The sequence below is a fragment of the Abrus precatorius genome, unplaced genomic scaffold (genome assembly GCF_003935025.1).
Source record: "Abrus precatorius isolate BTA unplaced genomic scaffold, Abrus_2018 Scaffold3, whole genome shotgun sequence".
Classification (NCBI taxonomy): Eukaryota; Viridiplantae; Streptophyta; class Magnoliopsida; order Fabales; family Fabaceae; genus Abrus; species Abrus precatorius.
Window position 1 is genome coordinate 5,668,304 of NW_020874373.1, and position 22,827 is coordinate 5,691,130.

General features: G+C 31.8%; 4 protein-coding genes and 2 non-coding genes across 8 annotated transcripts; 2 read left to right on the forward strand and 4 right to left on the reverse strand.

Annotated features, from left to right (window-relative positions):
• Window positions 1-1,433: 1,433 nt before the first annotated feature.
• LOC113861651 (60S ribosomal protein L18) lies at window positions 1,434-3,353 on the reverse strand. The gene is made up of 5 exons (XM_027494612.1): window positions 3,248-3,353; window positions 3,066-3,155; window positions 2,493-2,621; window positions 2,200-2,382; window positions 1,434-1,808 (listed from the first exon to the last, which is right to left on the reverse strand). The coding sequence occupies exons 1-5, from the start codon at window positions 3,248-3,250 to the stop codon at window positions 1,650-1,652; spliced, it is 564 nt and encodes a 187-aa protein (XP_027350413.1). The 5' UTR covers window positions 3,251-3,353; the 3' UTR covers window positions 1,434-1,649.
• On the reverse strand, window positions 2,789-2,868 carry LOC113864098. The gene has a single exon (XR_003504702.1). It is a non-coding gene; the product is annotated as a small nucleolar RNA snoR53Y (small nucleolar RNA).
• On the reverse strand, window positions 2,934-3,037 carry LOC113864095. Its single transcript, XR_003504699.1, has one exon. It is a non-coding gene; the product is annotated as a small nucleolar RNA snoR69Y (small nucleolar RNA).
• A 2,970-nt stretch (window positions 3,354-6,323) lies between the features above and the next one.
• Window positions 6,324-8,975, forward strand: LOC113861119 (bidirectional sugar transporter SWEET16-like). The gene is made up of 4 exons (XM_027493737.1): window positions 6,324-6,401; window positions 6,529-6,690; window positions 6,933-7,052; window positions 8,637-8,975. The coding sequence occupies exons 1-4, from the start codon at window positions 6,324-6,326 to the stop codon at window positions 8,973-8,975; spliced, it is 699 nt and encodes a 232-aa protein (XP_027349538.1).
• A 1,321-nt stretch (window positions 8,976-10,296) lies between these two features.
• Window positions 10,297-13,255, forward strand: LOC113860700 (serine/threonine-protein phosphatase PP1). Of its 2 annotated transcripts, none has more exons than XM_027493189.1 (4): window positions 10,297-10,795; window positions 11,152-11,711; window positions 12,341-12,535; window positions 12,625-13,255. In XM_027493189.1, exons 1-4 carry the CDS (start codon window positions 10,600-10,602, stop codon window positions 12,646-12,648), a joined length of 975 nt encoding a protein of 324 aa, XP_027348990.1. In that variant the 5' UTR covers window positions 10,297-10,599; the 3' UTR covers window positions 12,649-13,255. The 2 variants fall into 2 exon arrangements, 1 of the variants encoding a protein (XP_027348990.1); XR_003504023.1 differs by having other exon boundaries at window positions 10,310-10,795; window positions 11,152-11,792; window positions 12,625-13,224.
• A 2,532-nt stretch (window positions 13,256-15,787) lies between these two features.
• LOC113862649 (dormancy-associated protein homolog 3-like) lies at window positions 15,788-17,721 on the reverse strand. Of its 2 annotated transcripts, none has more exons than XM_027495750.1 (3): window positions 17,537-17,719; window positions 16,963-17,121; window positions 15,788-16,216 (listed from the first exon to the last, which is right to left on the reverse strand). In XM_027495750.1, exons 1-3 carry the CDS (start codon window positions 17,649-17,651, stop codon window positions 16,116-16,118), a joined length of 375 nt encoding a protein of 124 aa, XP_027351551.1. In that variant the 5' UTR covers window positions 17,652-17,719; the 3' UTR covers window positions 15,788-16,115. The 2 variants fall into 2 exon arrangements, with proteins under 2 accessions (XP_027351551.1, XP_027351550.1); XM_027495749.1 differs by having other exon boundaries at window positions 15,858-16,216; window positions 16,958-17,121; window positions 17,537-17,721.
• Window positions 17,722-22,827: the final 5,106 nt, after the last annotated feature.

The following is a 22,827-nucleotide window of genomic DNA, read 5'->3' on the forward strand; positions in this document are numbered from 1 at the left end:
TATTTTCTATAAAACATATATAAATGAATTTGATGAAATGAAACATACAAAATCAATATTTAAAAATTTTCAAATAACATTATTCGAAAATATAATATTTATTATATACATTGTGTCTCGTGCAATTTTTATATAATATCTTTTCAACTAACCGCAAACGATACGAGGAAACTGAAGATAGGAAATAAAAAAATATGAAAAAGGGACAAAATACAGCAGACAAAATTGAACCTCAGCACTTACGCACAAGGAACACAATTTTCCTGAAACTTTGGTTATGGATGAAAGTTAATTTTGCAGTAAACCAGAATGGAGCTCTATCTTCAAAGCCTTTCCTGTTAAGCGGCGATGCCTTCCCTACCTTGAGTTTAAGCACAATCAAATATTCTATCAAAATAATACAGAAAAGACAAATGGTTGTTTCGCAAGGATAATTTAGTTAAATTATTAAGATTTAGACCTTGTTTATTTTATAATTGGAGAAGTAACTTTTGCTGCAAAATACACATTTTCAATAAAAATAGGTGACTAAAAATAATTTAAACATATTTTAAAAATATTCACCTGTTCATAATCAATTTTAAATTAAATAGGCACTTCAGAGTTGAAAGGAGTAAAAAATCTCCTTGTTCCATTAGGGTTAGTTTAAAAGACAGAGAGGCATGATTAGGCCAAGATCATGATAAGTCTGATTATTCGTTCGTTCGGTGTCAATTAATCGGTAGAATTCAGGTCCAACACAACATAATTGCACTTCTCCGATTAGGCCCTAGCCGAAGAAGGAAAGACAAGCACGTGATCGAATCCCAAGTTCGGGGTTCCATCTATTCAATTGAAGTAGGATGCCGCCCTATCGTAATCCGTAAGGTCTTTAAACTATATATAAAAGAAGGAAATATTACTCGTGAAAATTTTTGCCATGTTTATTTAAATTAATTTTTTAGATTTAAAATTTTAGTCTCTGAAAATAGCATTAATCAATTGCCTCAAAACATGGACATTTATAAATATTGTGAGGTGATTTACAAGTAGGGATCGAAATAAGTTTTGCCATCTTTACGATGAGTTAATTTAACAAAAAAAAAAAAGAAGATATTATCATCATTAGTAATTTACTAAATTTAGACTTCAAAATTTCATAAATTTTACATTTATATTGATAAAACCTATTTTTAAAATAAAAAAATTAATATTTCGTCAACAGTAATGGTAACCTAAACAGAAAATTAGTTTTAAAAAAGTTATAATTTAGTAACTAATGTTTTAAAAATTATTTTTAAAAAAACCTGGACATATCGTATACGAAGAGAATTTCGTGCAAACAAAGAACAAGACACCATTCTCTAACAAAACAAAACAAAAAGTCGATGTTTAGAAGCTTGGAGAACCCTTACAAGAGAAAGAGAAGTCACTCGATGCATGCACAACAGGTCACGAAAAATGGATAGCCTTTAAATTGGGGGATCGTATGCGAGCTTTTAATACACGTAAAAGAAAAACAAAGGCGAGAACCAAAACGATGTCCATACACACAAAATCATTTATCAGAACAGAAATATCATAAATACTGTAATCAACACCTATGATAAAGCAAAAAGTTAAATTTCAGTAGTGACAACACTTTAAAAAAGTAGAGCAACGTTATCTTCTCAAACCCTAAATCCTTTGCTGTTCCTCCTTCCTCTAGCCCTCTCGAACTTTCTTCCTTTAGATCGTACATATGGCTTGGTATGGCTGTGCGGCACACCAGGAGCAGGACCAAAGTGTTTCACAGCTTCCCGAGCATTCTTGGGACCTCTAAGAAGAACCTGCATTCAAGAACATATAAATGAAATTCCGAAAAACTTAGCGCCTCAACATATCCAGCCCGTCATATCTATCTAATAAGTATATACCAAGTATCTTTAAGCTAATAGCTAATAGAACGGAAAAATACTAAAATTTCTAATAGGAATAATGTTCCTGCAATGCATTTCTCATCAAACCACAAAATAATTATTTTAAGCAATCAAACTCAACATTCACAACCATTCATGAATCTACAGTCTCCAAGAAAACACTACTTAAACCAAGCAGCTACACAAGTATGATTGTAAACTTGTGATTCCTTTGAAAAAGGGATGATTAACTGACACAACTGCAATAGTAAGATTACTATCACTCCACAAATTAGAGGCCAGTATTGCTATCCACCCATACCGTATTTTGCCCCAAAGGAGCCCTGAGGGCAAGCTGATCGAATGTCAAGCATTCACCACCCGCCTTTTCTATTCTTGCTCGTGCAGTCTCTGTAAACCTAAGTGCGGTAATTTTTAATGCCGGAACTTCATACACTCTGATATCATCAGTTACAGTCCCCACTACAACAGCAATTTTATCTTCCTACATTGAAAATATGAGAACATGAGACAAAACTATAATATTAATCAAACAATAAGAGAATTAGCTTCCAGCACTGATACACATAAAAAGAAACAGATAGAGGGACACACCTTCCCCTTCACGTACTTAATTAACCTTGACAAAGAAATCGGAGGCTTGTTAACCTTGCTCATGAACAAGCGTTTTAGTATTACAGCATTGAAATTGCTGCCAGTCCTTCGAACAAGGAAGCGGTAAAGCTGATCATATAACATTTAATCAGAATCATCCAACGCATACATTATAAATAATTAATATGAACACAAACATTTCATTTGAATACAGATTAAAACATAGCAAGGAAACAATTATTTCTGAATATCCCTAAAGTCCTTAAAAATAGACACAAAACAATAAATAAAGACCTAGTTCCCTCAGTATAATAAAAGGAATAATCTTTAGTTATATCAGTATTAGCATGGTTAACTGAACAGCATCATTGGGAACCTTAACTCAATATACAGTACGAGTGAAAAAAATAATTAAAACACAATGTGAGAAAGAAAGGAGTGGTGAGGGCTCAGATAAATGTGGAAAAAATAATATTCCCAAACCTTTGACATGGTGAAAGGTTTCATAATGAGCTGGGATCACATTTATCATCATCGTCGTGAAAAATGAAAATACAGAGAAAAAAGAGGGACCTTGACAAGGAGCTTGAGGTAGATATCATTGGACTTGGGTGCGGTTCTTTTGGTCTTCTTGCTCTTACCCCCAGCTTTAAGATCGATCCCCTGCGTATCAAATGCAATTGCACGCAATTTTGTCAAATCTATGCTAAACACTTACATACGCAAAGTTCATAGATAGAAAATACAACAAGTACCATTGCAGCTCTGGGTCTTGGAAGAGCACGCTTCTGCTCTCAAATCCTCATATTTAACGGCGTAACTACAAAACGAAGGTATGCTAGGGTTTTTCAGTTATGGATCTGGGCCTTATGATTCTCTTTTTGGAGCCCAAGTTGCTTACACACTGTAATAAACCACTTAATACGGCCCGGATATACAAACTATACATTATGCACTCAATTTTTTAATTTAGAAATAAAATGGGAGATTAAAATTTTTCTACCAATATAGCAGGTAAAGTCAGAGAAGTATTAATAATAAGATTATTAATTTAAATTATTAAAATAAAATAAAATTACGGTTACATCTCAATAAAGTTTGTGAATGACTAAACTGAAAATTTAAAAATAAAATGATAATTTATTTATAGTTTTAAATAAAAAAGTCTCGGTATAAATAAAAATATTTATTAAAAAAGTTGTGATTCCAAAATACTTAATACCCTTGAGGAATACAATGAACTGCAGCAGAGAGGGCATACGTGTTTTTTAGGTATAAAAGGATCTGTAGATGCAGTTTCCAAATGACAAAAGAAACGCGCAAAAACGCAGGTTTCGGGTGTAAATTACATTTCACGTTTAATTAACAAATAAGCATTTTTTTATTCGACAATCAAATATACGTATCCCAATACCAGTTCATTCATTATCCCCTCGTGGCTTCACTTTTTTGTTCTTTAATTAAAAAACCAATCTTACCAGCTTAGCATATCGCACTATGTTGGTCGTATGAAAAATTGCTTAAATAAATAAATAAACCAAGAAAAGTATAGCAAGCTGTCATGCCTTTTGAACCTCGTAATCGCCATTACGTAAAATTAAGCATAGTTTACTTCTCAAAGTGAGGTTTTGAAGTAACGATTAGTGTATTGCTCACTTTCCTTTTTTCTTAATCATATTGTGGTTTGGCGGTGGGATGCTTTGCGCCAAGAAAAATAAAATTATCATCTCTCATGAGTGTAACATTTTTTGGATTTGTGTGTACTTAATAAATCCAAAACAAACACATATCACTCATGCATTTTCACAAATATATGAATTCAGCAAATATTTGAGCCCGAAGCAAACGGTTATATATATATTGTATTATTTTATTTAATAGTTGTTATATCCTTAAAATATTAATAAATATCAATTTTTGAATAATATAGTTATAGATGTCTAAATTATTTTAAAATTAAATTAATCAATAGTGCATTTTATAATATGTAAATGTTAAATTTTGATTCCAATCTTTATATTATATTAAAGAATAGTTATATATATTTTTTGGAAAAAATAGTTATATATATATATATATTATATTATATTATATAAACAAGCTAAATCACATAAAAATTAAAATGATAAATTAAAGGATAAAGATTGCATGTATAATTTTAGAAAGAATGGGTGCTTACATTAACTTAAACCCATCCTTTATCTTTATGTTAATTTTTAACTATAAATAATGTGTTCCCAAACGAAAATTGTTTCATGTTAACTCATGAAAATCTTGAATTTGTAAGAAAACAAAAATTGATAAGTGGGAAACAAATAGCTTTTTGATTTCGAGACAAATTTTAAAACGGAACACTTACATATAAAATAACTTGTTTATAAAATTTTAGAATGTTATGTTTTTTACTAGCTGAAAATTAACGAGTGCACTTAAATAAAACATGCACAAACAAAAAGTTATAAAATAATTATTTTATCATACATTTTAATAATGAACAGCTGTACAAAAACAATTGATATTAGTTATACTGTTTTTTGGAGAATCAATCATCCTTTTTCCTATAATTTGTTTAAAACAAGATATATTAGTCTTTTAAAAAACATAGTTTATTTATAAAATTTATAATTAATATAAAATAATATCTTATTTTCAAAACAATTATCATTGAAACATACATATCTAATATACCAGAGCAAAAAATTATGTATAGTAATTTTTTTTAAATCATAAAATATGACATAATCTAATATATTCATAATCACAAATGTTATCATTTTAATAATTTTTTATTTTATTTTTATTGTGTACTTTATCTGACCGAACTATCCCTCCTCTGCTGCATAATCAAATAAAGGAGAAAATAAATCTAGCCAAATTTGTTGGTAATAAATGCAAACAGCCTTTTTCCACCAAAGAATCATATATAAGAAATTATTTTCTTATATTAATTTGTTCTAATTGTTGGGAATGAAAGCTCTAAAGCAGCCAATGAAATAGATCCTCTGTGACCAGCTATCATGCACCAATATCAATTTCGTTATCACCCTTAGATAGTTAAATTCATATTATCACCTGCATTAAGAGGAAGACAGATTGTTACCTAGCTAGTACTCATACATGTTAAGCATAGAATCAGATTGATTAAAGATGGTTGTCCTTGTCCAGATGGATATTGATGATCATGCACGTACATATTTAAAAATTTAAAATAGCTTCGGATGGATATAAATATGTTGGAATCTACAAAGATTTCATAACATATCATCAAACAAGATTAATTGAAACTGCTTTCATCCGCGCTTCATATTTCATACCAATGCTTACTTCTATCATGGCTAGCTTGACCTTTGCTGTTGGCATTATTGGCAAGTTCATACGTGTTTTCTTTTCCATATTAATTTTATTCAAATTTTGTTGACCTTTATATCTTAAACTTCATGAGCTTCATAAGATTTCAATTAACAAAGTTTTTATTTTATGACTTATTTGCAGGCACTCTATTATCGCTTCTGGTATTTGCCTCTCCCATGTATGTATACCATGCTTCCTATAAAAATGAATTATTCATATTAATGAATAGACCAATATTTTAAATAATAATTGTATTACCTCATTAACTGTTATGAATGCAATTACTATTAGTGGGGTTCTATTTTTAAAAAAAATTTATTGATTTACCTTGCTTCCAAAATCAAAAGCAAGACGTTTTGCAGAGTGGTAAAGAATAAATCGACTGAGAATTACAAGGGAGCACCATATATAACGACGTTCTTATGCACAAGTTTGTGGACTTCGTATGGAGTTCTTAAGCCTGGTGGTTTGCAAATCGCTATGGTCAATGGGGCTGGTGCTATTTTTAATTGCATCTACATACTTCTGTTCCTCGTATATTCACCTCAAGATCAAAAGGTCATTAATTTACTACGTTGTAATATAGAGATCGTGCTAATTTATTACTTTTCAATTCTCCCTTATATCACTAATTAATTAGTGCTTAATTGTTTGGTGCTATGTATTTATTTATATGCACATTTAGGTTAAGACGGCACTGATGGTGGCAGTACTGGACGTGGGTTTTCTTGGGACAGTCATTTCAGTGACTCTTTTTGCACTTCATGGAACAATCCAGCTTACTTTTCTAGGAATGTTATGCTCCGGTTTAACTATAATCATGTATGCATCGCCGCTATTAGCCATGGTACGTGTCAGTTTTGTTCATTCATTGATACTTTTTATGATTCATAGCTTATAATTCATTTCATCATGAATGCTCCATATGCATCTGTTGGATTTTGTGAACTATATCATCACTGTATTTTTTATTTTTGACATCATTGCGTATCTGTTAATGAAAATGTTCTTATGTAATATAAAATGATATTGTTGTATACATATAGACTAATTTCAAACCCTTTTTTTTGCAACTACGATATGTAACAGAAAACGGTGATAAAGACCAAGTGTGTGGAATACATGCCGTTTCTGCTGTCATTTTTCATGTTTCTGAATGGTGGCGTGTGGGCATTGTACGCTTTGCTCGTCAAAGATTTCTTCATTGGAGTATGCTAATTCATTCTCTACCCGTTAATTATTCAGCTATTAGAAAAACTATCGTCCGTGTTAAATTAAGTAAATGTGTCTCCTCAAGGGTGTAAAACAACAGCTTTTATCAAGATAATTGTCGCTATGAAAACAAGGAAAACTTAGGCTACACTTGGACCTGGTTAAGGGCTTCATGACGTATTAAAGTTACCAAAATCTAAGTCATTCTCAATCATTTCTATTATTTTCTTTGGAGATCATGGTTGAAAGGGACCTTAAATATTGTTTACAAAACATTTTTCAAACATTTTGATAGAAATTTATAAAGGATAAAAAAATAAGTTTTTGTTAATCTTAACTCTTAGAATTGAAAATAAGTATTTAATAATAATAAAATTTTATTAAAAAATAAAGTATTTATTATATTTTTATAATTTTAATATAATAATTATGCTTTTTTTTTTATTTATAAAAACTTCTTATTTGAGAATATTTAATCTCAGCTCGAGCCGAGTTTAACAAAACTCTAAAAAATAATAGTAATACATTGAGTCAAATTTTAGTAGTTAAATTAATCAACTAATGTTTTGTTTTTCTTCTCAGAACAATTAAGATGCAAAACTAAGTGTAATAATGTGAAATGATGTCATATGAAGTTGTTTCTTCTTACTCGTTGAAATTCGATTGGATGAGTTATTATGCGTATATATTGTACTCTCATATGAAGTGCAACGGTACCTTCCCCTTAAAAACTCACAAGGAGTTTTGGAAATGACAAGTTTGGAAAAAGGAACAATATACAATGGTGCATGCCGCGTATGAGAGCACATCATGCGATGCAACTCGTTCAATTGGATGTCAATTGAGTAGCGAAAAATGTTACTCCCAATGACGTTTTACATTATTAATTGCATGTAGTATTGCGTCTTAAGTAACATAAGAAGAAGAAAATAGAACACGACGTGCCCAAAAAAACAACCTCAAATAAAAAATCATTTTGAGAACTACCTGTTTGAATTAATACACCTTAACATTGCTACCTTCCTCGTCTTCTAACCAATGTAATAGAAGTTCAATAATTTTTTCAATTAATTCTGCACGCTATCACCGGTTAGTCATGGTCCTTGGTTCTTGCCGAAAGACATGTTCACAATCATTAAAGAAAAGACAAACTAATTTCAAACAATAAAGTATTCATAAAGTATGTGATATGTAAAATTATGTTTTCTTAACATCGTTAAATTGATTATGAAATATTTGTTTCAAATTTGTGGATAATATAAAATATTAATTTTAACTTGTGGTATTGAATTTGAGTCTTAATAAATATGGTTGTATTAGAGAATTATGGAGTTCTTTACTAATCTTATCCAACTCAAATAGCAGTCTTATCTAACTCAAATAATGTAAAAGATACCTGTCATTTTATAAAAAGGCAACATTTTCTGTTTTTCTGTGAATGTTTAGAAATTACAGAAATTGTATAGCAAATTAAGGCCTTTACCCATGAAAGTTAAAATGTCGAACAAATGATCTTGCTGAAGTTTTTTTTTGGTTTCATATGATTTTGCTGAAGCTGAATCGTGGACTATGTCGTTGCAGGTACCAAATTTGATTGGGCTGATATTGGGCTCAACCCAACTGACAGTGTATGTAATCTACAAGAGGAAGGCAGAATGTGAAAATGGGCCAACAGTGGACCTGGGCCTGGTGAAAGAAAACACGGTGACTGTGATTAAAATGGGTGCATACGACTACGAAGAGGCTGTGAAAGTGGACGAGAAGGCCCTCAAAAGGGTGAAAAGCCTTCCAAAGCCATCGCTGAATGGCGAGCACAACGTTCGAAGGATCCTCAAGACGCTCTCTTTCGGCTCAAACACTTTTTGGACTATTAAGCCTAAGGGAGAAGATGTCGACGTCGAAAATGGAGTGAACACATAGGAAAATCACGCTTTAACGTTCACACCTAACCCTCGCACATCACGTGACTTATTTTTATAGTTATCAACATCATTTATTCATATTGCAACTGCAAATGGTTAGGTATTTCAATTTCTCTTTCTCAAAAAACATGTACCGAGTACCATATGATTCTATGATGCTCAGACAACCACCCATGGGCTTTTACTTTGTTGGACCAATGTTTGTATTCTGTGGACCAGAAAAATAAAACAACTAAAATAGATTTATAGATGCTTAATAGTTAATCCCTCAAGAATTTAACCATACACTACTACTACAAGACGTTTTTTTTATGACATAAGATACTTTTTTAAATGACAATTTTTGTGTGTGTCCAATTATTAACATACTAATGCTAAATCAGAGCTGAAAGAAGATAAGAAGGTTGACGTGGTTTGATTTATTTAAAAAGGAATAATGAAGTTGAGGTGGAACTACATGACAAACATGCAAGACCTTTGCAATTGTTCCTTTCTCGTGGACGTAACATGTGTATATACATGGTATCCCTATGGTAGGAATAATAACTTTTAAATATGCACTTTTCTCAAGTTGCAAGTCTAAATGGATGAGGATCAAAACAAGGAAATGAGTGGTCAATTAAGAGAAATAAAAAAGGTGTTAATTTATAACCCACTCATCTAATCATTATGTCGGTAATGTACTTTCTGAATCCAGCGAAAGCAATAAAAATCAGAGAAACGCTATTTCAAATAAAAATATATATTTTAATTTGTTTGAAAAAGTTCATAAATGTTTTCCGTCGGTGACAGTTGCCAAACAACTAATAGACTTTGTACTTACCAAAATGAAACAGAGGCTATACGCATTAATATGATGGCACCATTAAACTCTAAAGACTAGGAACCAATAAAAACTTGATAAAATTTATGAGCAATTGAAGTTAACAGTTCAACGTACCATCAAATAAGCAAAGTAAATAATGAATTTTTCTAATTGAACAAATCTAACGAGATAACTGTAGAATTAGTATACGTGCGTATGGGAGTGAATAATGTGCATGCATTATGCATTAATATGCAATTATTTAAATATGGGCTATTAAAAGCATAATAATAATAATAATACAAATAAGAGAAGAACGGGGATAGGGTAAGGGGGGCAGCGTGTAGAGGGGATAACGGCGTAGTCCAAACAGAAGGTTGACCAATGGAGAGACAACGCCACGTGGAAGATGTTGAGTGGAGGAGGCGAGGCTGATATTCTTACGCGCCATTTGGTCCCCTCCTTTGAAGGTTTCAACCGAATAAAGGGTCAGTTTTAGACAGAGAAACAAATTAGATTAGAATAAAGAAAAATGAGAGTTGAAGCGAACCATCTTAGGAGTTGAATTGAAATTCCGAAATAATAATAAAAAAGGAAAAAAGGGGGATGATGGATCAAGGATCGTTGATCTGAGAACCTAAGATGATATAAAAAACCTTAACCTTTGTTTGTCTGTCTGTCTTACAGTTGGGCCATCTATCCAATTTTCTTTATTTATCTTCTTCCTTCCCTTTGTTCTGCCTCATTTAATCTAAAAGCTAGCGTTGTTGTTGTTGGTATCCAATATTGGAAAATCAAATCAAATAATAAACAGAAGATGATGATGATGACAATGGAGGGGATGATGGACAAGGGAGTGCTTGATGATGTGATCAGAAGATTGCTTGAAGGGAAGGGAGGAAAACAGGTTCAGCTCTCTGAGTCTGAGATCCGTCAACTCTGCGTCAACGCTCGACAAATCTTCCTCTCTCAACCAATTCTTCTTGACCTTCGTGCTCCCATCCGCATCTGCGGTTAGCCACGATCTTCTTTTTCAGATTTCAAAAATTGTCTCCTTTTATCATTAATCATTATCATTGCTTTTGTTTTGGTGATTGCCATGTATGATTCTAATATTACATGATCGCCCCGTGAGGAAGATTGAACAATAGGAAATTATTTAATAAAATTCAGGATATGTCTGTCCTTGTTTCTAAGGTGAAGGACAAAAAAGTTTTAAAATTTGCTGCATCTTTTCCTCTATATGGGTGAAAAATAATCTTTTACAGGTCTTAATTTTACATTTATGAGAATCATGCATGTGATAGATATAATTTGTGTTGTAGTATGCAATTGTTTGTCACATGTTCCCTTGTTCCTAATGTTGCAGGTGATATACATGGTCAGTACCAAGACTTATTGAGGCTTTTTGAATATGGTGGATACCCTCCTGCGGCAAATTACTTGTTTCTGGGGGATTATGTGGATAGAGGGAAGCAAAGTTTGGAGACTATATGTTTGCTTTTGGCCTACAAGATAAGATATCCGGATAAAATTTATCTGTTGAGGGGAAATCATGAAGATGCAAAGATAAACAGGATATATGGTTTTTATGATGAATGTAAAAGGAGGTTCAATGTTAGGCTATGGAAGATATTCACAGATTGCTTTAATTGTTTGCCGGTAGCTGCACTCATTGATGAGAAAATACTTTGTATGCATGGGGGACTCTCTCCAGAGCTACAAAATTTAGGTCAGATAAGGGAGATTCAAAGGCCTACTGAAATTCCGGATAGTGGTCTCCTTTGTGATCTGCTGTGGTCTGATCCTGATGCTAGCATTGAGGGCTGGGCAGATAGCGACCGAGGCGTTTCGTGTACTTTTGGACCTGATGCACTTGCAGAGTTTTTGGATAAAAATGACCTTGATCTTGTCTGCAGAGGGCATCAGGTAAACCTCTTATTTCATATCAGCAGATTAAGCAGGATATAAAATAGAGGTTGGGAGAGCATATTTGTACTGGTCTTACAGGTGTGATTCTATTTGTTTTATGAAATTTTGAATGACCCACTTCAATGATAGCCTCTTCCATCATTTATCAACCTCTTTGGAAACAACTATATCAGTTGATTATGAGTCCGGAAAGGGGAGAAGATAATATGTTGTCTAATAATCTGATAAAACCAACCAGTAACCTTTTGACTGGAACAGTTTATAGAAAAAAGTTTTAAAGGTTATACTAATCTCAATTGTCAATAGCCATTATGAAATCAGTTCATTTACAATTGATGGACTTGTGAAATTAGCAATTCTCATGATCGTCGTTGCAGCGACATGGGATTGCAATTAGAACAATCAGCGTCATTGATGTTGCAGGTTTTTTTCATTTTTATTGATGGCTGTAACCTATGTACACTTTCCTTATCCGACTTGCATATTATGCTAGATCAGGCTCTATCGAACTAGTTCAGCGGCATTCATCATGCTTTCTCTTTTATTATAATCTGTCTTTTTGTGTGTTACTTCTTCCAACTTCTTCTGATTAAGGTCTCATTTTACTTTCCTATTTTCCTGAATAGGTTGTGGAGGATGGATATGAGTTTTTCGCTAAAAGAAGATTAGTCACAATATTTTCTGCTCCAAATTATGGTGGGGAATTTGACAACGCCGGTGCATTGTTGAGTGTTGACGAATCTCTTGTATGTTCCTTTGAGATATTGAAACCCGTTGATAGAGGATCAGGAAGTGGTACATCAAAAATGAATTTAAAGAAGGTATATAACATCAATAAGCTATTTTATTAGAATTTTATATTATTATTATTATTTTGAACGTTTGTGTATATTTGTAACTTTTTGGGCAGCCCCCTAAACTTGGAAAGGTCTAGTATTTGGCAAAGATTTTCGGTTCAAATAGGAATTCAATCCAGCTAACTAAACTTGTACGGAGTTGAAATCGCCAAGGAGTTTGACATGGGGGAGCTTTCCTTCGTCCAATTTACGAGTTGCAGATTGCCAATGATACTATATTGTAAACTGAACTACCAAGGCATTCTTCTGTGCAGGAGCAGAGATTATTGCTTTGTACACCAGTGGTTGCTTGTGTTTGGCAAATTAGCATGTAATTTGTGAGTGCAAAGAGATTTCATGTTATCAAATGCGTAAATTTCTATGCCATTTATCTGAATGACTGCTCAGGAATGTTGTTTTTGGTAGAGACCTGTCCCAGCGGCTTTCCCTGTTGCTATGGTACTCATAACGTAATCAATCATACCACTACTTGTCTTCAACTTTCCATTGGATAATAACTAGCCAATTCACCACGTTGGAATTCTCACATGACAAGGATACCATGTTCTGATTCTTAGAAACATCACTGTTCCTTGCTTCTCTCACTTAAAAACAAATGTTACTTTTCTTTGCATCCTACGGCGATTAGCTGCATTATATGAAAACCTATTCCCTTCTTTTGTTCGCCTTACCGTATCTACTCTCAAACGAAAATAAAGAAATTCACGCCATAAACGAAAACTTTTTGTTGTTGGTGCAATTTTCATTGGATTTGCTGATTAAAATGTATAGCATGTTTGTTGGGAACTTTATGTTTATGTCAACGTTACTGGTTGTAATTACTATGCTAGATCCGTATTCATAGGTTTCCAACATGTTTTTAAATAAGCAATAGAATCTTTCAAGACCAAGCAAATGATGAAAAGAAGAGTTCTCTAGAATAAGTGGTGAATCACGGTTCTGGGGGAATCTTGTAGTTGTGTATTGGCGTGTTGATTGAGTTGCTCCACCTTACACCAGTGCTTAAGACACAAGAAGGTTTGAACTTCCAATAACGTAACATTCCAAGAATTACGGAGCATCAATTTATCAATTAAGTCAATTACCATCTATAACGTGCTAGAATCCGTGGGTTCTAGAAGGTCGGAAATTGATTCTGTCAAGCTTTCATGCAGAAGCGCTCAATTTTTTAGATTCTGGCATTAAAAAATAAATATATAGACTATACCTTTCAAAATACCACTGTAAGGCAATTTAAACCCTTAAACAACACACTGTTATAAATTATTAACATCAAATCAATTATACAACTAATTTATGGAAACTCGGGTCATCTTTATTTATTTAGGGGCACATAAGGAATTCGAAACTTCTTACAGAACAAAGGCATAAAGTTCGATTGTTCCCTTGACCTGTTCATTAGCCATGAAAAGAGTCAAACTAGACATGAAACGAACTTATATGGCGAGTTGGTGGCTCTGATCATTAGCCATGGCTTTGTTACATTTTTCAAATCCAAGAATTGAATGTCCATGGGTAACGATCAGTGCCATCACAGAGCATATTAAAAGCTTAAAAACCCTACTTCTCTACAAATGCGCACAGATTCGATAATATATTTATCTGTGACTTTTGAGTGGAAAGAAACATATGGAACCAAACAGATGTAGAAATTTAAGGCCACCACTACAAGGCAAGTATCCATGTAAAAATACCAAAATTTGATAAGGTAACTGTAACACCAACACATTTTAGGGTAACTTCGATCCAAGATGTGGTTGCGAGGAAAAAAAATGTCCGCATCATAATTAGAATTTCTGGATGAGAGTATAATTCCAACAATTACATTTGCAGCATCATATGGATCGTATAACCACAAATAAGCCCATTTTAGCTTCTAAATTAAAACAAAAAGGAAATTGAAATTAGGATGGAACAAGGATCCCAAAAAAGTGAGCTAAGCAGCAAGGACATTTGTAAGTTGTATTTGTAAATGTGTGGGAGAGACAGGGAGACAGAATCAGATACTGTAGGTAGCAATTATGATAGCAACTATCATTAGGCTGGGTCGGAGTGAGTCTGTTTGAGGCTGGAATTTACGTTGAACTATTAACTTTATATACTATTTTTTTTTTGCACTTTTAAGGGCACATAATAAAAATAATAAATTTTTATTAAAATTTATAATATTTAATATTATTAATACTCTTGTTGTTATAAGTTATAGTTTTTTAATGTTTTTATTATATGTTATAAGACTGGGTTGATAACGGATAAGATTTGCAAGTCAACGGAATGGAATGAAAGTTAAAAACAAACAAAAGGCTTTAAAAGAAGTGTTCTGGTTGGTTGTGTCCAGGTCTGCACTCATATCAGTTAGAGGTGAGTACAAGTGAAGGTTGTCCAAGTCCAATGGCCTGAAAGTAATTGGGCCATCAACATCACGAGCCCAGAGTTGAGCCTCAAAGGAATAGGTCAAATTTGTCGCATTAATGCTGAGGAGAAGGGTGTGGACCCAAGAAACAAACTGAGGAGAATGGTGCGGAGTTAATGGGGAAAAGGGTCAACGAGATGGGGACTGTGGTGTGGTGTGGTGTGGTGTGGTGTTTTGGAGCAGCGAAGTTGATTGTCCCCCGCTCCCACTCCAGCTCGACAGATTCTTTGATTCCTCTTCACTCACGATTACTACCAACCCAACCCTAAATTTTAGTTTATGTTGCATGAAAGAATAATAAATATTCATACTTACGCTAATTAATCAATGTTTCTCATTCTACAGAACCAACACCCAACATACGCCCCAAAAAAACATATAAAGATTTTGTAAACTATTTAGCAGAGAGATTTTGTAAACTATTTAGCAGAGTTTTCACTTGCATTCCCCATGGCAGTAGTCATGAAGATAAAATTGCTACAGATCTTGCAAAAAAATGCACTCGTTTACTTGCTGAAGACCGGTAAATTTCTAACTTGTCTAGTGCACTTTGTTCATTGTAATATTTGAAAAATAATGCACTCATCTTCCAGCAAGCGTATTCAATAATTTCTTGGCAGGCCAGCTGTCCTATTTTTAAGTGTCTTTTGCTCTAAAAGCATCCTTAAGGACAAAGATGGTTTCCATATTGGACCATGGTTAATTAGTTATGTGAAAATATTCTTTGGGTCTCTCCTCAGTACAATCCTCGTACTAAAATCGACCAAGAACAGAGCATGAAACTGGGACGAACGAGAAATTGCCAAAAAGTAAAACTTTATTTAGCAAGCCAAAACTTACTGGGAGAAATGAACAAGTGGAGCAAACGCAGGAAAAGCTTATTGATTATGAATATACACATAGACATAATAAGATACACCGCTACTCTACCCTTGCACTTTCTTACAATTTACCAACAACTACGCAGCTCAGCTAATTTAGACTTTAAGAAGTTAAACCGAAAAGCTACCTCGCGTGAACTGCATATACAACCCAACTCAACCCAATTCAACCCATACATACATTCTTACACGCACAACAAAAGGTTGTTTCATCCTAAGCTTTCAAACACGAGCAAATGTGGCTCATTTCTCACACATCGATAGAAGAAGAAGGGCTCGATCTGTTCTGGCCTCTCTTCTCGTGCGCATCGGATGCTGACTTTCTTCGAAACCGAAAGGACTCTTTAGCTCCTAAGGACAAACACAAACACATCACATCAGTATAATTTATTGCTGGTTGTTGCTTATTGATTAATTAATTAACAAAACTCATCTTCCTTCCTACGAATTTGAATCCTATGAACACAATTTTCTCGTAAAAGTAAGTGGTCCTAAACAACATAACTGCGTGTACCCTTCTTCAACCACACAAGAAAGATATACTGTCAAAGAGTCAACCAAATCGAGACTTTGTTTCAACAGTTAATACACGATAATTCAATTTATACAGGAACCAATTTTACACGCAAATTCCCATATAATCACCAAATTATCCAGCTATTTTTGTTACACTTCAATTAGAAGTGAAACTTTCAAAACAAATCCTTTCATATAATTATTATGTTTTATATTAAATATATAATATGACCAGGTTGGAGCTAGTTGTCTATTAACACTTGGGTTGAGTTGAACCCAAAATGTGGGTAGGACTGTATAATGGTCGTATAATATAATTGTGGCATGTTAATATCTACTTTAACTAACGTGGATAACCACATAAAATTGTGCACGTCAATTTTAGACATTTCGATTTCATAACTACTCCCACCAAACACTGCTTTATCATTGTCCATAAAAAATCGATAACATGCCAGCCACCACAAAAGGACAAAATCTCCGCTAGCCGTATTGTGGAGTACCGTTTACTTCACTAGACTTGGTAATTAAGCATATTTTACTGTCACAGTAACAGAGTAGAGAAGAAATAACGACCTTACCGGAAAACGGAGACACCGGAGGAGTAGAACCGGCGGGAGAAACCGGAGGCGATCCATTCTGGTAACCTGGCGATTTCACGATCATGATACTACGCGTTACTCTCATCGATTCCTTAGACGATTCCTCATCGTACGATCTCACGCTCCCACCCTCCGATTCTGATCAATCAATATGCCTAAGCGTTAGCATATTCCATTTTCTTACAAAAAAAAAATTGGAGAAAGATATTTTATAAGTAGAGTATAGTGGTTGGTTAGGTTTAGAGTATTTCATTTTCCCAAACTTTCTCGTATAATTAATTGTAAAGATCATATTGCAGTGATTTAGATGATTTCGAACTTGGAGGTTAAATAGCGTGTTTAGGGCTGCAGATCTGGTTACATGCAACCTAAAAACACAGAAATCGATCACCGATTTGAAGGTCAACTCATATGAGCGGTTAGATTATGCAGATAATGATAACAATAATAATTCAATTAACGATTGTGGTTGTGGTCCTGGTTGGTGATTTGCATAAGAAACATCGCCAGTGGATTAAATGAGTAATTAACGCGGCAGAGTACAACGTCGTACCCTTGCCGGAGGAAGATCGGAAAGTGAAGGTATGGTGGCGTTGGAGCTTGCCAAGGCCGTGGTCGGGTCGAGGACCGGCGACGGTGTCATCCCACAACTGGTCGAGAAGGCCCATACGGATCAAGCGTATTTTAGCAAGTCCGGCGTATCGGCAATCCCAATGACCAAGTCACAGTGTTAGAGATACAACATCGTCCCATGGGTACCATATTTAATGAAGGCAAGGCGTTAAAGGTCGAACAACTTCCTGGGGTTAGGAGTGATCTTGACCGTCTATTGTACTCAGATTTGGAGACTATGACGTGGCCACCTGCATCGGTGTTCACGTTGAGATAAGGATGGTCTAGCGCATGGGCCCACTCTACTTGGGGATTCTTAAGTCACTCTGTTTGGAAGTCCACCAAAATAAATAACCTTCTTTGGATCAATAATAAAATAATTTTGTTAAATATTTTTAACTAAAAATATAATCTTACTATAATTTTTTTAAAAGTGACGCATATTCTTTTAATAAAAATTTATCATTTTCATTGAGAATACTATTTTTACAATAAAAAATAAAGTATAATTTTGTATTATTAAATGAAAATATATTTTTTATATTTATTTAGATTAATAGAAGTCAGAAAGTCAAAAATTAAATATAGTATAAAAAATGTATATCAACAAAAACTAATTCAGCTTAAAATTCTGAAATTTTTATTCCGTTAATCTTCTATTTTATAAATAAATAATAATTATTATGTTCCAATTTTTTTGTCTTCTCTGTTTACTCTCGTCTCGTCTAAATATAAATTTAAAATAAACGATGACATGTATTTGACAAGTCATTTTCCTTCTTGGGTGGATTAGTTTGAGGATTCCTATAACAGATATCCAAAATAATACAAGTCCTTCATTTTCTTAAAATTACATAAGCTGACCTTGTGATTAAATGATCTCTTATCATGTCTTCAAATAAAAAAGATAAGGTCTATGTAGCTTTTTAAAGAGCAAAAAGTGGAATAAATATTCATAACAATCTAGATGAGAATATGACTTGATATATGAGTATTAATTAAAAAAATATTCGATGAGGTCTTTAAAAATTTAAATATTGAGTCATGTTTATTCTTTTAGCAATTATATTTTATTATATTTAATAAATGTACGTGGCCGAGTCATTGAGTTGCTTGATTACTATTATATTGTGATCAAAATATTATTTTCGACTTTGAATTTTTAGTTTCTTTTTTCCTTAAAATTCAGTTAACCAATTGAATTAAAAATTACAAATAAGTTCGTACAAGGCAATTCATTAGTTAACAACTAATAAGTCTACATCTACGTTTGAATTATCTTTTTATATAGAATTAAAAAATTAAAACATTGTTTGGAAACTAGTTAAATTTTTTAAAAAAATATAAAAATATAAAAATTGACCATTTAACTATATTTTAATTTGTAATGCTGTGACTACTAATATCAAATTGAGAGATGAAGACTCTAAATATTTAGAGTGCAAGACCATTTGCCAAAAAGTTATGGTAAGATAGATATTATCCAATCATTCACGTGAAAGTGTTTGAAAAGTTCGTGAATAAAACTTACACGTGAGTATCATAACACAATAGGATTCTCTGAATGCCTTTTCACTCATAATCAATGGTTAATGTTTTGGTCACATATCCTACTTGATTAGAGCTAGATAGAGTATTTTTATTCTCAATTAAATATGATACATAGCAAATATTAGCCATTAATGAAACTGAAAAATATTGAAAAAGCTTCGCCCAAACTTAACTCTTGTAATAATGACATTTGGATAAAATTTACGTCCACCCCTTGCTAATTATTGTATAGACTATTAAATAACATTTCATAAATAACCCTCTTAGGGTTAATTTGCGTAAGTTTTAATAGAAAATACTAAAATATAAAAAACAAATGATTTTTTATAAATTAAAAATAACTTACATTCTTTAAAAAATAAAAGTGAAATTTAACTTATAAAAAGAGTTTAAGTCATCTTATTATTTAATTTAATATTTTTATGAATGTTTATTCATAAAATTATTAAAATTGTGTCTATATCGTTTTCAGAATAATCCAGAGACAGGTTCATCTATTTTGTAATGAGTCTACAGTGAAAAAAAATGTATAAGAACCCTAAACAATGGGGAAAAAGTATGTATAAGTGCTATTACCACTATTTCTTATAAGCACTAAACCTTGTTATTAATGATCGAAGGTCCTTGTTATTTTCGGATTAGTCGTTCACTCCTATCGTGGGGTTTGGGGCCCAAAAGTCAAGACGACCATATAAGTTGTGGTTCATTTTAAACTAGACAATATCACACAAACTTTATTTCCCCATCATCTTTAATTGAGTTTCGTCCACATTATTAATTTTTTGTAACATGACATTTGATTGTTTCAAATCAATATTAATTGTCATATATATATAAAGTTTTTCTAAAAAATACAAGCGAAAGTTGGGTTGTGAATTAATATACAGTGAAATAAATTAATACTAATATAATCCTAGTGAAGGGCACTACAAAAAAATCGCCACTTAGTAACATAATTAAAAATGAAGGTAGAATTGGATTTTCCTTTAAATTATTTAACAACTACTTGAAAAAGTAGTAACATAATTAAAAAATGAAGTTAAGATGTATATGACAAAAATAGTAAATAAATTAGTTAAATTTTGAAATGTTTGTCAAAAGTTAGAAGTTAAAAACTAGCCATTTAAATTTAAGATGCTTAGGTAAATCAGTCTTCTAAATTAGTTGACTAGTGTAAAATGACAAAAAAAAAGTGTATTTGATTATAAATTAAGAAGATCTAAACTATGTTTATTTTTAGATAATTATTGCTCTCATTTTAATTTATTTCAAATATTATCATCTTAAGAATTAAAGATATTTTTTAAATTTTATTATTACTTAAAAAGGATTAAATAAAATACAATAGTAATATATATGAATTTATATTAGTTTTTTAATACTTTTTTTAGAAAATGATGTTTTATAATTTTGTTGAATTCTCCTCGAGCACAAGGATAAAATGGATATTATAATATTTTCTTAATATTTTATGTTTAATGACTTTTTTATCATTTAAATAAAAATAAACTATAGCTTAATTAAATAAACTTATATGTTGAATTTTTTAAAAAAATATTTCCTAAATTTGAATTATTTTTAATTATTATTTTGAAGAATAATTAATTTTTTATGATTTTTAAAATTCATATACAAAAATAAAATATTTTATTAAAATTAAATTTCATAGTAAAATATTAAAAAAATATCCAAAAGATAATATTCTATATTGATAAAGATTTTATTAAAAGACTATAAAAAGGTAAAACAAGTAATTATAAAAAAATAGAATTAAATTAAAAAGCATAATAATACATTCGGAATTCATAAACTCAAAAGTAATTTTAAGCAGTGTTTTAAAATATACTGATAGTTAAATTAAAATAATCCAACCTTTAAAATAAATTAACTTTATTAAAAGGCCATTTGAAAGAGCTTATAAACAACTATAAAAAAAATAGCTTATGATTTTAATAAAATTTCTTTAACTTATTTTATTAAACTGTTAAGCATAACTTATTTTTTTTCATCTTGTTTTAATGAATTTATCACCAAATTTATTATACAAGTAACTCTTTTAAAAAATATTATTAAATAAATGCTTAAATAAACATTTATTCAAATGTACCTTGAATGTGTTTATTTTGCTCAAACAAATATTTAAACTAGTAAAAAAATTGTTAACTATCTTAAAATCACTGTTAAGGATATTTATAAAATACAATCTTAATAAAGACCAGATAATTAAGTATTCAGCTTAGTATAAATTTTAGATTAAAAAAATGTTTTTGCCTTTATTCAATTTATAGAATGATGCCCAAGTATTCATTATATACTTGTCAGTCGTCACCTTACCAAAACTTCAAATACGAGATTTTGATGGAGAAAATCAGATAGACAAGTCATTATTAACTGTAACAAAAAACATCAAGGACGATATTTATCCAACCCAGGTTAGAACTATTACACCTAATCGTTTGATTAATTTAAATAATAAGTTGAACAGGTACACATGTGAATTTCCCAGCAGCCCAGAACCGCTCAGAGAACAGTTTTTGACCAAAATCAAGGATCGAAGCACGCATAGTGACTCAATAATTATCTGAATCGAGTCCTTTTCATTTTAAGTCTCATATTTGTTCATTTAGGGTATATAATAGTCTAATGTAGATTACGTCAAATAGTGGCAGCTAATTCAATCGTTTTCTTTCTTTGTTTTCATTTTTTTAAATATATATCCTTCTTTATCGCTTGTCCCTTGTTGCTCTTAGAAACTGACACAAGACACAGACATCTCTACCCGTAATGGAGGAAGAGCCCACTGGCAATTTTTCGTTTCCTTTTGGATGCAGGGATTTCAACGTGTAATTACTAAGTCTAAGAGCATGTTTAGATTAAATAATTTTCGATGACTATTTGAAGAAAGCTTAAAAAAATACAATTTGATTTTATTTTCTCACGTTCAAAAAATTAGCTTATATTATTTTATTAATTTTTTATGAAGACTAAGTAAAGTTTTACATTTTATGATAAAAATTATTAACTTATCTTTTAGTTAACTTTTTGTATTTTACCTTATTATAATAAAACAACATATGATTAATTATACATACAATCAACTATTGAAATAATAAATGTTTTGCTAATCCAACACATATTGAATGATTCTCGTTTTCATTTTATTCTGTTCCAGGACAATTGATGTAACACCAACACCTATAACTGATGGGCCTCCTGGTCGGGCAATTCAAAACAGAAAATTCTGGTCATTAAACTTTTATCATCTCAATTTCTTTTTTATGAAAAGGTTCACTGGTAATAATAATGCGAGTCACGAAATTAGTGCACAAGATAGACTTCATCTAAAAAGAAAAAAGAATGAGAAACGTAGTTAAAAAACCATTAGAGTGCTACTACGAACCCACCATTCTACAAGTTACTTAATATGCAGCCCAATACTTCCCCCCTAGAGACATCTTTTACCTTATGCTTGCTGATGCTAAAAAGTTAGAACTTTTAATCAGAGTCTGATAGATCAACTTATTGCTTCCCCCATAGGAACACATGCATCAACTTATTGTTTGATATATCATAAACAGGATAAGGTATAAAGTCACTTGCTTGCCATAAGTCTAAGGGCAACCCCATACCACGAAATCTGCTCCAACAATTTTCCAATGTTAATACTATTCCCCATAAATG

Excerpts from the sequence above, each read along its gene's own strand:
- LOC113861651 (XM_027494612.1), bottom strand. Across the intron at positions 2,622-3,065 it reads ACCTCAAGCTCCTTGTCAAG|CTTTACCGCTTCCTTGTTCG; the intron begins GTCCCTCTTTTT and ends TTATATGATCAG. Across the intron at positions 2,383-2,492 it reads TTAAGTACGTGAAGGGGAAG|GAAGATAAAATTGCTGTTGT; the intron begins GTGTGTCCCTCT and ends TTTTCAATGTAG.
- LOC113861119 (XM_027493737.1), top strand. The coding sequence starts at position 6,324 with ATGGTCAATGGGGCTGGTGCTATTTTTAATTGCATCTACATACTTCTG. Across the intron at positions 6,402-6,528 it reads ATTCACCTCAAGATCAAAAG|GTTAAGACGGCACTGATGGT; the intron begins GTCATTAATTTA and ends ATGCACATTTAG. Across the intron at positions 6,691-6,932 it reads CATCGCCGCTATTAGCCATG|AAAACGGTGATAAAGACCAA; the intron begins GTACGTGTCAGT and ends GATATGTAACAG.
- LOC113860700 (XM_027493189.1), top strand. The coding sequence starts at position 10,600 with ATGATGATGATGACAATGGAGGGGATGATGGACAAGGGAGTGCTTGAT. Across the intron at positions 11,712-12,340 it reads TTGTCTGCAGAGGGCATCAG|GTTGTGGAGGATGGATATGA; the intron begins GTAAACCTCTTA and ends TTTCCTGAATAG. Across the intron at positions 12,536-12,624 it reads CAAAAATGAATTTAAAGAAG|CCCCCTAAACTTGGAAAGGT; the intron begins GTATATAACATC and ends CTTTTTGGGCAG.
- LOC113862649 (XM_027495749.1), bottom strand. The coding sequence starts at position 17,651 with ATGGGCCTTCTCGACCAGTTGTGGGATGACACCGTCGCCGGTCCTCGA. Across the intron at positions 17,122-17,536 it reads CCGATCTTCCTCCGGCAAGG|AATCGGAGGGTGGGAGCGTG; the intron begins GTACGACGTTGT and ends TTGATTGATCAG. Across the intron at positions 16,217-16,957 it reads TGTCTCCGTTTTCCGGTAAG|GAGCTAAAGAGTCCTTTCGG; the intron begins GTCGTTATTTCT and ends GTTTGTCCTTAG.